This window comes from Saccostrea echinata, unplaced genomic scaffold (genome assembly GCF_033153115.1).
Source record: "Saccostrea echinata isolate AGI-Se365-2 ecotype Australia unplaced genomic scaffold, CSIRO_AGI_Sech_v1 ptg000057l, whole genome shotgun sequence".
NCBI lineage: Eukaryota > Metazoa > Mollusca > Bivalvia > Ostreida > Ostreidae > Saccostrea > Saccostrea echinata.
In genome coordinates, this window is record NW_026889806.1 from 1,940,863 (window position 1) to 1,956,608 (window position 15,746).

Genomic DNA, 15,746 nt, shown 5'->3' on the forward strand with positions numbered 1-15,746 from the left:
AATAGAGGACAGTTGCATGGATAAGATTTTTTAAATTTTCCTATTTTTGAAAAAGAAATCAATGACTTACAAAATGAATAATGCTCGTTATTTCCTTTTTTAAAAGACTGAATACCCTCTCTCCCTCTTACCTCCAAAATGGAAATACGCGTATCTTGAACAAAATTTTTAAAAAAATCAAACAACTCAAAAAAAGGGGGGGGGGCAAAAAAGAGTAACAAATCGAATTAAAACTTACAACTTCTTTGGGAACGAAAGATTTAAAATTTGATTTTCATCAAAAATAAAAATACATATCATGTATATCATGAATGGGACCGGCTCCAGTATAAGACTATTTGAATCATCTCCTGGATTAAATAACTTCTTTGCAAAAAAAGTGGTTTAATCATATAATGCCTGAATTAGCCATGAAAATGTAAATCTTATATATGTAGTTATATTACAGTAAATAAGAGATTAACAGTAGGCCTATAAGTTTATACTTACACGTACGTCTATGGTTTGTAGGTTACAAAAAGATTGTTCAGTCGACGATTGTTCAGTCTGGTTTGTAGGTTACAAAAAGATTGTTCAGTCGACGATTGTTCAGTCGACTTAAATTATGATTTATTTCTTTAAAAAAATCGGAAAATTCAAAATATAAGTTGATCCACAAAATATACTTCCGGTATATCAAAGCAAATTTTTTAATTAAGTCCGCCCTCACCCCGACCCCCACCCCATGCTTGATTACGAAAAACTGGTTTCTGACTGGTCAGTCCACTCACCAACCCCCCTCTGGCAATGTAAAATTTTATTCCCCTCGAAATGAATTAAAACTTTTTGGTCTGATTTTTAAATTTTTTTTTTTTTTGATGTGCATATTATAAAGCCCTTATTCCTAAGAAAAACAGCCTGGGCTAATTCTTGTGAAGTCAAATGTTAATGTGCTGGATCCGCCACTGACTCGAAAAATGGCATAGCTTAAATCATGAAAATTCCTACTTTTATCATATTGATTTCGCTTTTATTTTTCATTCAATTCGTTCAGATTTTTTTATTTTTATGTCAAATGTACATATTTTAATAGGCTTTCAATTTAATAAACTTGTATAACAAAATCAACGTTTGGATTTTAAAATTGACCCTTACTCTTATTTTACAAGATGCCATATCGAAAATATGACGCACAACAATGAATGCGCGCGCAAACTACCTGTTATTTTTTCCGACAAAGATGGATCTTCAACAAAAAGGGGGATAAGGATAGAAGAACTTCAAATTTATGGTGTATAAATTGAATGTTATTGTAGTTGCTGCAAGGATCAACTCTTTGAAATAGGTTTGTACTATTATTGGCCTAACCAGTCGAAATATTATTTACTTGTCTCGCAAACACGTATACAAAGAAATGTTGTGACCCCCACTGTTTGGTATAATCCGGAGTGATTCGCAATGGAACACTCCAAATGTTGGTAGGTTCCATTTGTGGACTAAATGATCCTATTCGTGTCTAAGTTTGGTGCGAAGGGGTGGCCAAATATCACGCAAAGCAGGGCATGTGTTAGGGAATTGTCAAACAAATAGAAAATGTATCAACACGGTGTGAATATCATTCCTAAGGTTATTAGCACCGTCTGGGATCTGTACATACACTGTTGTATAATCTATAGGCCCACAACCTAACAAGTCCCATTTAGAGCCACTTTATCCTCATTGTCCTATATCCGTACATACACTTTCCACATGTAAGATAAACCAAGGAAGTTCATTCTGATTCATCTAATGAGGCTGCTGATGACCTTCTATTCTGTGTCATTGTCCTTTAAACTGGGGGGAAGAAAGTGCGACTAGTGGACCAGACCAGGGTTTGAACCTGACACCCAGCACTGGAGGTGGATACTCTATCAACTGAGGTACTGTAGTAGGCCACTTGAAGAATATGCCATTCCTCCCTCCTAGTAGATCGATCTATGCCTTCAACTCCCAAGAAACCATCCCAGCAGCTCTTTTACCTGTCACTCTCAGGGCAATGGCACCAAATGTTACAGAAAGGGAGGATTAATGCGACAGATCAGGATTCGAACCTGGACCCCTGAACTCTTGACAGGTGTTCTACCAAGAAACTGAGCTATATCTGGCATTTGTATTTAAACCTGTGTGCGTGATACCCACACTCTAGATTTCCTAACTCTTTTAATGTCTTCACTCCAAAGACAACAACCCAGGCAAAACAAAGCAGGATTTGAAACTGGCCACCCAGCTCAACTCTATATACACAGCTAGGTGCTATATATCAACTGAAATATCTGATCACTTTTCAATGAAACCTGTCAGACTGCCATGTACATCCTCCCTCCTTGCCCCTGAAAGACATCAAATGCAACCCAGACTCCTCTCCTGAGCAGGCCTTTCACAAGCTGTCACTTCCATGGCAATAAAGTCATGGCATGAAATGTGTGATCGATGTACAACACACCTGGATTTGTACCTGGGCCACCTGAACTCTCAAATGACAGGTTCTCTACCATTGAGCTTTCCCGCCACAGGAGAACAAGGCCATCTAACAGCCACACCCAACTTAGTATGAAAGACCTTATTAAAAGTAACTAGAGAAATCTTGGTCTTATACATGTTATATGAAATTGTCATACTGTATACCAAGTTATTTTTTTCCCAATGTTTTTTTCGCTAAAACACACCTGGAAACATCTTTTTATTTCGGCCAAATAAAAGAGAGGTAACTCTGTCTCTGCTGAATTTGCCCATTTCTGAATTTCCCCGCTACTAATGAAGAGGGCAAAAATTTCCCTGTACTCAGTAGTGATTAACCACTGACAAAATGTAACAGAAAACCCCATTTGATCCCTTGTCCAATTGTCCATTGATCTGTGCAATGAATTTGTCACAGACATTTATAGATGTCTATAACCACAACTTGTAAGCTGTCTTTACTCTATTCATTCCCTTTTCTTGTGTATAAGGAAGCTAGATTACTGGATTCAAACCCTAAGGCTCTCTGTATAGATAGGTGCTCTATCAGTTGTGGAATTTTCTTGCATCAAATGAACCACTTTCTCTACTCTTAATTTTCACAACTGGAGACAGTGACATCAACCCATTCTCACCTCTGCCCACCTTTACAACTATCATATAGGAGTGATGTGGAACCAGTATATCAAACAGGATGGGAATGAAAGAAGTGAGCTAGTCCAGGGTTAAAACCTAGACCCCTACATTGTAAGAAAGTGCATGCTCTTCTAACTGACTAATCAGCCATGGTAGCAAACTTGATTGTCACAATCACATGTCAATACTTCCCAATTTTTTTTCTCATAAATTAAGTAAATTAAGTGAAGCTTATAGGGTTGTTTAATGTGGGACCAAGTAGTTCAATGAGTAAAGCATAATGTACAGTAAGTGAGGGCCCAGTTTGATTACCTTTGGGTTACTATGCCCCTTCCCTCCAGATAGCTGATCTGGTTGCCAACACCTTATAATTAATTTACAGGCATTAGGTAAGAGGATGGGTAAGTCTTTATGGGTGAATAATTTAAGGAGCTAGGGAGAAATTGGAAGACTAATAGCACTGAAAAATTCAATCTACTTGTCATTTGGAAACTTTAAACTTAATTTTTTTAGGGGGGGGGGGGAGGGTGAAGAGTCAATTTTCAATTGGGTGAGGGTCCTTTTACCAGACCTGCTTGCAATGGATGTTAAAAGCCCTGAAAACGGAGGGAGAGGAAAGAACAAGCAAAGGAGGAAGAAAGTGGGTATGAGGAGACAGAATGGAGATCCCAATGATAAGAAAATGATGGATGTGAATGAGGATTTAAGGTGCCTCTTTTCCATTGCAGGTACAAACCACATTATTCTTACAGCTTATTTTTCTTATATAGGTGTACATTCTGTGGATTCAAGTGAAGTACTTGGTCAAGTATGGAGGATGACAATAGTGAAGATAAGTGGATGGCTCCAGACTCCACCAATGAAGCATACCCAGTAAATGTGACGTACACATCAAGTCACTCTAACTTTACAGCATCTACCACTGTAAGCTTGTACAACCACCCAACATATAACAATCACTTCAGGAGTCATGACAGGTATTAGATTGTGTGGGTTTCTCAAAGTTTAAATGTAGAGAATAAAACCAATATGTCTGTTGTATTTATTATCAAAAGATGGATTGATTGACACACTGTGTTTGTTATAAATGCATTAAGGATTGATTGACACACTGTATTTGTTATAATTGTTATAATTGCATTAATTAGATCTAACATGTATACTGCAACCCTAAAGGTACATTATATTTTAAAAATATAAATTTCTCAGTGACACCATCAAGTGTCATAGGAAAATATTTTCACATTACAGAAGCCAGCAGGGGAACTACGATCAGTCCTCATACCAGATCTCTCCCCCTCAGCAGTTTTACCAGCCCACCACTTCTAGTACTACCTATGACAGACTGTCCCCCACCTCCTACAGGGAAATCCCCACTGATAATGAAGCGATATCTTACTCCAGTCTCCAGCCACAGGAGGGATCCCAGCTCATCAGCTCTGTGGACAGTAGCACTATCTCTCAAATGGTAACTTATTCTCAAACTGACTTGAAAAAGATGAAATAAACTTATATATATTTTTTTCAAACAGCTAAATCAGTAAAAATGTCCTAGTGTCTTTTTCTTTATGAAAATATTTATGAGAAATCTTTCTTTGAAAATTGAAAACTTACATTTTAGGGTTTTTTTTAGAATGACAAGTTTATTAGGTTGCATGTATGTAGAATTTGAAGTAGATATTTTGGAGTTAATCTGTATATAATTATCTAAGAAGCCATGACGGCAGTAATATTTTTTGTACAATTAAACAGGGCTATCAGATGCATCATGTGGTGATGGACGCGGACAGACTGGTTACTGTACAGAGAGTTGTCTCCCCTGTGGACTGTTCTGCTGGTCCTTCTAGTGTGTCCAGTATGTCCCACCAGGAGAGTCTCAATCAGCTGCCCACTCATACCATCCTGACACCTGTACCGGTAAGGACAGAGTGTATGTACTAATAACAGTCAAACCATGTGTTTGCTCAAACTCAGTGGTACCAAGCAAAAACTTTGAAATATGAATACTTGAGAAAATACATGAAGAAAAAGTGCCTGGGACTTCCATTTGACATATCCTTGATATTTGAGATCATTGTTCACTGTTAGCTTTGTAGGGTCAGAATATTTTCTCAACACGACTAATTCTGAATTAAGTGATGCTTGATATGTTTTATCGTTGAAATTAAGAGCTGTAACTCTAAAAACATTGGAAGCTGTCTTAAGACTTGAGGGCTCCTGAATTCATATGTACCAATGGGAATTAGGTACAATCCTCACTGCATTAGAGGAATCACCAAAAAATGGATTTAAGCTTCTGATCAATTAAAAATAATTAAGGGGACAAAGAATTTTCTGTTATTGTATATGTATGAGGTTCAGTGTTTGTTCACTTTTGATCATTATGTTTTTATTAAAAGGTATCAAGCATCCAAGGCTATGCTACCTCTTACAATGAAGTAACAGTGCCAAAGAACTTAAGAAATGGAAACATAAATGAGGCAATAGCACATGAGGATCAGAGAATGACGTATTCCAGAGGTTCTGTAGACAGCAGCAGGTTCCCTCCCAAAAAGAAGGAGGTAAATTATTCACCATCTTGATTGAAATATTTAAATGATAATAGTTTCCTTCCATTTTTATTTTAATTTTTGTCTGGACTGGGACTTTAACACTCACTATCCAAGATTGAAGCCCTCTGCTAGCCAAAATTGGCCCCCTGCTAGCCAAGATTAAAGCCCTCTGCTAGCCAAGATTGAAGGCCTTTGCTGCCAAATTCATACCCAGTACTTGACACTCAGTCATAGAGATATACTAGCAAGACATGATTCATAAAAAAAAATAACTAACATTGTAGATAGCCAGGGACATTGTCAGTGGTGATGCAGACACAACCAGGGATGACAGAGATCTGCAGAACTATCAATCAGCCCCTCATGGTAATAAAAAAATATATATTGGTAATAAAAAAAAAAATATGTTACTGGACACAATTTTTGTTTCCCTTTCAAACACCCCCCCCCCCCCATCACTCAAAATCAATATATATTGTTTCTAGATTTTTTTAAACCAGTAGCCTGTTAAATTTGAATACAGAACTTTTACACCTTAAATATACATGAGCATCTTTATCTCAAACATTAATGTTTCAAATATTTCACATGTCAAAGGGAGCTAGCAAATATCCAACCAACTCAAAACTTGAGATATCTCAAAGTTTTATGACACTGTATTCATTCTTGTAAATTTTTATTTTTGAATGAAAAATTTTCCTTAGCTGCTTACTAATATGCATGGGTCTAAATGGTGACTTGCAAGGGGAATCAACTTTTTAGCTCACCTGAGCTGAAAGCTCAAGTGAGCATTTCTGGTCACATTTTGTCTTGTGTCTGTCTGTCTGTCTGTCTGTCCGTCTGTAAACTTTTCACATTTTCGACTTCTCAAGAACCATTGGGCCAGTTTTGATCAAACTTGCCACAAAGCATTATTAGGTGAACTGGATTCAAGTCTTTTCAAATAAAGGACCACATCCTTTTTCAAGAGGAGATAATTATAAATTAGGGAAAATTTGGTGTCATCTTTCAAAAATCTTCTTCTCAAGAACCATTAGGCCAGGAAAATTGAAACTTATGTGAAACCTTCATTACGTAGTGTAGATTCAAGTTTGTTCAAATCATGACCCCCAAGGGTAGGGTGGGGCCACAATGGGGGATCAAAATTTTACATGGGAATGTATAGGAAAGAATCTTCTCAAGAACAAAAAAGCCATGTCTAGTCTAATTGATATGGAAGCATACTCAGGTAGTGTAGATTCAAGTTTGTTCAAATAATGACCCCCCGGTGGAAGGGTTGGGTCACAATGGGGGATCAAAGTTTTACATAGGAATATATAGGAAAAAATCTTCTTAAGAACAGAAAAGCCATGATTAGTCATATTGATATGGAAGGATACTCAGGTAGCGTAGATTCAAGTTTGTTCAAATCAAGACTGCCAAGGGTAGGGTGGGGCCACAATGGGGGATCAAAGTTTTACATAGGAATATATAGGAAAAAATCTTCTTCTCAAGAACAGAAAAGCCATGTTTAATGATATTGATATGGAAGCATCCTCAGGTAGTGTAGATTCAAGTTTGTTCAAATCAAGACCGCCAAGGGTAGGGTGGGGCCAAAATGGGAGATCAAATTTTTACAAAGGAATATGCAGGAAAAAATTCTTCTTTCCAGGACAACAAGCAAAACCATTTGTTATAATGGTATGGAAGCATCCTCAGGTAGTTTAAAATTCAAGCCCCCCTGTAAACTTTTCAATACTGAACTGATTTGTGCTTTTTTCCTAGCCAATGTGCTCAGGTGAGTGATGTGGCTCATGGGCCTCTTGTTAATTCAGTCCTCTTGTGTTTCTGCTGTGACTAATTTAAAATCATGCATGGAGAAAAACATACTGCAGTTCAAAAATTTTCAACACCAAGTGCAAGTCACCAGTAGATTGGATTGAGCTTTTTACATATAGAAAATTTTATCATTTTATTTAAAAATTTTTGTAATTTAACACTAATCAAATGTAGTTCATGGCTATATCCTGGAGGATGACCAAGTTGGAATCCATTCCACAATGGTCAAAGAACCAGGACCACTGCACCATAACCAGGAAGCCTTGATAGACACCACCCAATCAACTGCCATCAGCTTCTCATCTGCTGGAAAGAGCTTGGAGACTTCAGGTGTAGGAAACTCAGTTCTGCCTACAGACCTGGGTAAAAATTTTGTATGAATTAGATACACAAGTACACATCTACTGCTGTATATTTTGTTTTTCGCCATAATAGTATGGCCTGCAAACAGATTTACTTTGACGTGAAGATATTAATTCTTACATTTCATGATTTCAGTATATATAGGCATAAAGATTTTCATGCCCCCATAATCGGGGCATGTAGTTTTTGGTCTGTCCGTCTGTATGTTTGTCTACCAAATTTTAACCTTGGCCATATCTTTTGTACAGTTGGGGCTAGAGCTTTCATATTTCACAGGTTTATTCCTTGTGACAGAACCTTTCTTTGGGTACCAAAATTTTTGACCTCATGAATTTGACCTGGGAGATTTACCTTCTTTTGAAAAACTTCAACCAAATTTCAGCCTTGACCATAACATTTGAATGGTTGGTGCTAAAACTTTCATATTTCACATGTCCATTTTTTGTGAAAAGACCTTTCTTTGGGCATCAATATTTTTCACCTTGATATCTTAGCCTTGGAGTTTAACCTTGGCCATAAGCTGCCTTATGGGGGCATCATTGTTTCACAAGCACATCTTGTTTTCATATAGACGTTGACAAGGTATGAGTAATTTGTCCTTTTTCCCAGGTCAGTTGAGCCATCATTCAAACATGAGGTCAGGCCTTGATGGAATTCAGATGTATCAATTGACGAGTGGAAAAAACCAGAGGAATGAACCAGACTCCCTATCAACAGTTCCTGTCCCTGTACGTCTAGTACGTTAGAAAAAAGGGTTCTACAAGTCAAACATTTTCATGTCTGCCTGTTTAGAGAAAAAATTTATGCAGAAGCTATCATTTCAATTTTAATATAGGTAAGAAAATCATCTCGTATTGCTGAGATGGAAAATGAACCTCAGACTTGGAGAAAACCAAAGTACAAGCCAGGAGTATATAACTACAATGAAATATGTAAGTCTAGTCTGAAAACATTAGGAAATCTGTGAAGTCTGCTGTGTTAAATTTTTTTTGAAACAATGTATTTATACCACTCCTTAAAAAAATGAGTTTTACCTTGACATTTTGACTTAAAGAGCAATCAATTGTGAGTTTCCATTAGTCTAAATTGCTTTATATTAAATTTGCATTGATCATATCATTGCTTAATAAATAGGTGAACTTGAAATACCAATGGTCTAATGTTTGTTGGTTTTGCATATTCCAGAAGAATTCCTGTATGAAATGTATGGTTTATGGGACATCCATTTTATTTTTTGATAGTTTTTACATGTGTATCATTTAGAGACAAGATGCTTTGAATACATACTTCAAGCATCTATTATGATGTAATTTATATCCTATGTTTGTAGGGTGTGATGATTGTTCAACAACGTACGCCACAGAGTGCCCTACCCACAAACTGACCCTTGTGCCTGACAAGGTGGTTCTATCTCGAGCATGGTCCAGTCTCCCCCCACTGTTACAGATCTTTAGAATTGGGGACCCAAATCTCCATCCTATAGGTATAAATAAAATAGCTTTAAATAAATTAATAAATGCACTGCTGTGTGGGTGCCCCATAGTGATCAGTATGTCCAACCTCTGTAAATCAGATGTTACTTGTCCAAAACAAATTTTCCTGACCTTGGCTTACTGGGCTTAGTCAAGCACATGCCTTAACCAAATGAGTGTCTGAGTAAAGGGTGTTCAGTCACCTCCAATCAAGTTTTCAGTCTCATTGAGTTCTTTGAATAAAGAGTGTATATTAGTGTTTAGACCAAGTCAAAGGTAAAAGTCAAATAGATTTTTGTGTATACTCCATGGAGGGTTTGGTTATTTTCAGATTCATGATTTGGTACTCATTATCTCAAGAAAATGCTATTAAAAAAAGTCAGATTTGGAAAAAAGAGTTTTCTTTTTAGCTCTGCTGGTTAAGTATCATAGACTATGCATAATTTCATGATTGTCAAGATAGAGCAGTGTTATGTAACATTATTTTCTTTTCAGAAACAAGTGTTGGAGTATTTGCCAAGAGAACCATCCAGAAAAATGTCCAGTTTGGACCCTTTGTTGGAGAACTTGTCACCGATGAGAATGCTATTAATGGCAAATTCCCCCTGGCTGTAAGTAGAGCAGGGTCAATCTGCATGGTTTGTAACTGTATGGCTGGACCGGGAATCAAACCTGGACCCCTGCATCACTAGTCAGGTGCACTACCTACTGAGCTACCCAGGCCATTATATCCATGGCCCAAACCATTACATTTTAAATTAAGCTAATAATCAGTGTCTTTGAAATATCTTGTACAGTGAAACCTGCCTAACCTGACATGCAGTAGCTGGGAGACAAATTCTGTGTCATAAAGCTAAAGTCATATAGTGAAATGTAAATATGGTTTTAGTTTGCAATAACAAGAAAAATTATATGATATGTTTTTTTTTATACACCCATTCTAGATTGAAAGAGGTGAGGGAGACGTCAGTTATTTTGATACTTCTGATGAAAACAAATGTAACTGGATGATGTTTGTTAGACCTGCTGAAAGTTATGCGGAGCAAAATTGTGTGGCGTATCAATATGGCCTAGATATTTATTTTACTGTCACTCGAAACATTGAAGCTAAAGCAGAAATCAAGGTTCGTACATGTTAACCCCATGCTTGTGTCAAGATATCATTTCAGAAATGTCATTTTCTTTTTCTAACGCACCGTAAAAAGCTATCTAAAATGATTTCAAAGGTTATGTTGATTTGAATTTTGGACATCAGGTTTGGTATGCCCCACATTATGCAGAAAGATTTGGATTTCCAAAGTTAGAGATCACTGACCAAGATATACAGAGTAAGTACAACCGTGCAAAGCTCAGAATATGGAGATTGTATATATCTTGTAGCTTCTTGGGTCTGAAATCCTTTCTAGTGTCAGATAAAAAGTTGTGTGAACATGTGTACATGTACGTATGAAAAAAGCTAATGAAATGATAAGGGATGATGGTCACTGTGTAAAATTAGAAGAAAAAAATTAGAAGAAAACTGCATGATAGACATATTATTTATTAGTTTCTTATAAATCTTTTTTTTAATTGCTTGAATGTTCAGTAGTTCCTTATTATTTTACATGTGTATTACAGCATTGGATGACCAGGAAAATAAATTTGTTTGTTACGAGTGCACGGAGTCCTTCAGAACACAGATGGCACTACAGAAGCACATCATGATTCATGAGGTTAATACTTCTACCATGAAGGACACCTCCAAGCCCTTTAGCTATACTCCTCCCGTGCCACAACAGTACGCCACAGAGGTGGTCAATGAGGCTGAGACATCTACATCTTTTGAAAGAGCCAAGAAATTGAAGCCGCCCAAAAAGACCAAGGTACTGAAATAAGTGTACTGGTACTCTAAAAATCAATGTTCTTGAAAGAATAACCTGTATAATCTTTTTCTTCATGGGTTTCTTGTTTTACAAGGTCTTAATTTAAATGAAAGATATGAAATTATTAGAAAAGAATTTCATTAATATTAACATTTTGTTTTATTGCAGGACATAGGTGAAACTTATATGTGGAAGAAAAAATCAACAAGTTTTTACTTGAACAAGTACGTTTTTAATATTCTTCAAAAGAACTTTCGTGTCTTAAGATGTTATTCCATTCACTTTTACTTCCAACAGATCCTTTCCTTTAATCTTGTCTTCATGTATCATTATAACACTACTTCAATTCATACTTTCAGGACCTTGAAGAAATACAAAAACCGACAAAATCCAGAACAAATCAGGAAAAACCTGATGAACCTGTATCGACGGAAAGGAAAGGGTTCAGGGGGAGGTAATGATTGGGAATGCAATCACTGCCACCTGTCATTCGAAAACTCTAACGTTTTAAATCTCCACATACTGGTGCATGCAGCAGAGGATGTAGATCTGGAGAGGGTACAGCAATACGCCATCACCAGCAGCGAAACTGTGACGTATGGGTCTGGTACAAATTATGTTCAAGTTGATAAAAGTATCTTGGCATGTCCAGTTTGCCAAATGCAGTTCAATGACCAGAAATTGCTGATACAGCATGCAGCAGAGCATGGAACATCAAAGTATAAATTCCTACGAGAAAGGCCATTCAAGTGTGACAAATGCTGCAAAGCATTCTATACACATGAGCGACTCCAAAGACATATTCTTTGTCATGGGGATGACTCGACAAAGCCATTGCAGTGTGAAGTTTGCTACAAACGCTTCATGAACAACTCTGCCTTATCCTGCCATTTGAAGATCCATAGTGACAAGAAGTATTACACTTGTCCTGTGTGCCATGAAGGATTTGATCACACTAATGCAATGAAATCACACGTAGTGAAACACTGCGTCAATGGGTACTACAAATGTCCAGACTGTGAAAGACAATTTGAGGATTTCCTATCACTGAGAAAGCACTTAAGAAGTTTTCACTCAAACAAGGAATATCCTTGCCCAGAGTGTAAGAAAGTGTTTCCTCGTCCAGACAAGCTCAAACTGCACATGCTGAGGCATTCAAGTCACAGGGAGTTTATGTGCGAGACGTGTGGACGGCAGTTCAAGAGGAAAGACAAACTCAAAGAGCACATTCGTCGCATGCATGCTGGTGATAAAGAGGCTAAACCTGTCAATCAACATAACGTGTCTTCAAAGAAGTTTGTTCCAAAAGTGTCACCCACAGATTTTCACAGATTTATTTACAAGTGTCATTTATGTATGTTAGGGTTTAAAAGAAGAGGTATGTTAGTTAACCATCTTGCAAAGAGACATCCAGATATAAATATGGAGTCAGTTCCTGAACTCAACCTGCCAATACTGAAAACCCAGAAAGATTATTACTGCCAGTACTGTGAGAAGGTTTACAAGTCCAGCTCAAAGAGAAAAGCCCACATCTTAAAGAATCATCCAGGGTCTATTCTGCCTGTGAGTGCTCGGAAAAAAGTCATAGACATTCCTGGATTACCAAACCCCACCTACTCCCAGACAGTTGGAAGTATAACAACAATGCCACACTCCTGTGAATATTGCCACAAGCAGTACGCAAGTAAAGCTAAGCTCACCCAACATCAGCGCAAGAAACATCCAGACACTGTCATTGAACAGGGCTACACTCCAAAGATTTCAAAATCTGATGTCAAGGAAGTTCAGCCCCCACAAGAGCCCCATCAGACCCGAGAGCATCAAACACAGCCTGTGCAACATTTAGTTCGTTTTGTTGATTCAGAGAATGCAGTTGTTGCTTGCATTCAACAACCCAATGCAACAGAAGGGATGCCACAAGCAGATCTGCTGACACAAGCCATGAGTGAGTTAACTCACTCCTTACAACCAGTCCAGGAATATCGCACCAGCTTAGGTGAAATAGCAACTGTAACCCCCAGAACAGGTGCCCCTGCAATGGTTCAAGTCCAAAATCTCTCAACTGCTCACTCCACTATTGAGTTCAGCCATCTTGGCCAGACATTATCTGGTGCTCATTTTCTGCCTTCCAATCACATCCCTGGAGCTCCCATTCAGCTGACAGCAATAGCTAGTTCGTCAACTGGTGAACAGATGGTTGACACCAATTTGCAGGTGATTACCTCTCCAACCCAGTCTCCAGGGAGGAGCCAAGCTAACCAGGAGAATCAAAATATCATTGTGTCCTCCCAGTCAGGTGTAGCTATGCAGGCTATTCCCGTGTCCCTCCCACCTGGAGCCATTATCAGTACACAAACATGGCCGACATATCAGAGATACAGATAGATCAATATCATAGAACTTTTCTATACTTATTGTAGGACTTTTATTTGTGTGTACGTATACCTGTAGTCTTTTCATGCTGCCCAATACTGCCTATGGACATGCCTTCTTTATGAATTATGCCTCTATTTATTTACTTGGGTATTAATATTAAAATCCAAGTAACAAGCTAATTTGGATTTAATATTCATGTATTTACCTGTTTGTTGCACTTTAAGTTAAGTATTGGCTTTTATTTTGTTTTATAATTCCAGAATAGTTCCATACTAAGTCCCAATACATGGGACAAATGTTTCTTAGTTCACGGTTTCACTTGTTCTGCAAACTACAATTTTCAAATTCACTCAGCTTGGGGTAAGAAAGTTTAATGTTTGATTATGGTGAAGGTTTTATTTACTTTCTGGTAAAATAGAGGTGCATTGAATGTGCTCATGGTTATTTTTACATTTTCTCAACAAAATTTGCATTTGCTCATTTTTTCCAACTCACATACAGTCCAACTATATTTCCTGTCTCCCATATTGCTTACAATTTAAATCAATTTTACTAGTACTATTTTATTATGAAAACCTTGAAATTAAATCTACACCGCACATAATACATTTAGCTGTGGTTCTTACAAGGCTGATTTATTCAGATGATTGACAGAAATGATTTCCAGAGAGCCTAAATTTGTGACAATTCACCATATCATCAAGGGTTGCAAGTGTTTAACTTCATGTGCTGTAGAACTTTGCCTATTGGTGAATAATTATATATGTTGAACACTTGTTGAACAAGTTTGTTTACAAAGCTATCTGTGACTAGAGGCAAGTATTGCAGCTGTTCAACAATATAATTAAATATTCAAGTGAATGCACTGAAGTGAAATCTTTGAATTAATCATTGCTTAATTTATATAGTAATTGTTCCTTTGTTTTGAAATAAATGATTAAAGTTTATAAGGTGGTTGATAATTATTTTTATGCCCCCAAGGGGAACTTGATGTCTGATGACTTGAAGTTAGGTAGTTGTGACTAAAATTAAAACCTCAGTGAATTTAACGAAAAGAAATTTGTATCTGGGCTATTACTTTTTAATTAAGGTACAAACACAAGGGAATAAACCAACACAAGTTAACCTCAACGGTGCCCAGTGTGTTCCCGTTTTGCACACATTTGATAATTAGGTATAGAACAATAGGTGTGAAATATGTTTTGATAGCAATTATAGTCTGATCTTCGTCTGGGATTTACCTGGAATTACCTATATTTTACCAATGCATTACGATATATATTTAAAAGAATAAATTTTGAAAATTTAACTTGTCCAACCCAACTGAAGATGAAGTCGATAATTTAGACAAGTTCATCCTGTTTTTTACTTACCGGTAATAAAGATAAAATGAATGAGGAAATGATTTCAATCCTAATTCATGAGAAAAATGAACTTGTCCAGTTAGTATCATATGAATATAATTATAGTTTTGATTAGTATTTTTGATATTGTGTTGTTTTAAAAAAAAAAATTTCTGCTTATGAAATTACAGAAATAAATCAAAATATAATGCAAAATTAATTTTTTTCCCCATTCTTTCCGTAGATTCTCTTTCTCCAAATTCACAACTATGATATAGACTATAGCAATTAAGTAATTATCTTACCAGGACAAATTCCCGTTTTGCAAAACGCGAAGAAACCATCTCAACATAGATTCTAAGGTGTGTATAATGACTGACTTAAGTTCACTTAGAGCAAATTGCTATACACTTGTAATTGTGTTGTGGCAAAAAGGAGATGGAAGAACAAGGTGTGCAAAATGCCTATAGCTTCCAAAGTACAAAAATCATATATTCTATTTGTAAATTTAGTATGTAAAGTAAAGATCTGAAAGGGTGACAAACTTTTCCATGGAAAATTCTCTCGGCAAAAATTATTGTATGATTTTAATGTGGTATTCTTGGGGTTCGAAACCAAGCAATCAATATCCTAAATATTATTTTTTCTTTCAGACTAACAAAGTTACTATTAAGATTTTTGACTAAGAGCAATAAAATTGGGAACTTTGAAGTAGATAAGTAAAAGAGCTTAGGGATAGAACTCCTGTGGTGCAGAGATGGGAACTGAGCCCATAAATAATACTAATGAAGGTATATCTTGATTGAAAGGTGGTGCCATGTTGAGGTTCATTGGTCAACCTACGGACCA

At 36.8% G+C, this 15,746-nt stretch overlaps 1 protein-coding gene across 2 annotated transcripts; it reads left to right on the plus strand.

Annotated features, from left to right (window-relative positions):
• Positions 1-1,218: 1,218 nt before the first annotated feature.
• Positions 1,219-14,504, plus strand: LOC133174321 (PR domain zinc finger protein 10-like). Of its 2 annotated transcripts, none has more exons than XM_061309412.1 (16): positions 1,219-1,324; positions 3,882-4,088; positions 4,363-4,579; positions 4,864-5,028; positions 5,511-5,672; positions 5,948-6,029; positions 7,656-7,844; positions 8,454-8,581; positions 8,680-8,776; positions 9,175-9,327; positions 9,812-9,927; positions 10,261-10,440; positions 10,572-10,644; positions 10,934-11,178; positions 11,347-11,402; positions 11,538-14,504. In XM_061309412.1, the coding sequence occupies exons 2-16, from the start codon at positions 3,922-3,924 to the stop codon at positions 13,561-13,563; spliced, it is 4,056 nt and encodes a 1,351-aa protein (XP_061165396.1). In that variant the 5' UTR covers positions 1,219-1,324; positions 3,882-3,921; the 3' UTR covers positions 13,564-14,504. The 2 variants fall into 2 exon arrangements, with proteins under 2 accessions (XP_061165396.1, XP_061165397.1); XM_061309413.1 differs by having other exon boundaries at positions 8,454-8,572.
• Positions 14,505-15,746: the final 1,242 nt, after the last annotated feature.

Excerpts from the sequence above, each read along its gene's own strand:
- LOC133174321 (XM_061309412.1), top strand. The coding sequence starts at position 3,922 with ATGGAGGATGACAATAGTGAAGATAAGTGGATGGCTCCAGACTCCACC. Across the intron at positions 5,029-5,510 it reads CCATCCTGACACCTGTACCG|GTATCAAGCATCCAAGGCTA; the intron begins GTAAGGACAGAG and ends TTTTATTAAAAG. Across the intron at positions 8,582-8,679 it reads TTCCTGTCCCTGTACGTCTA|GTAAGAAAATCATCTCGTAT; the intron begins GTACGTTAGAAA and ends ATTTTAATATAG.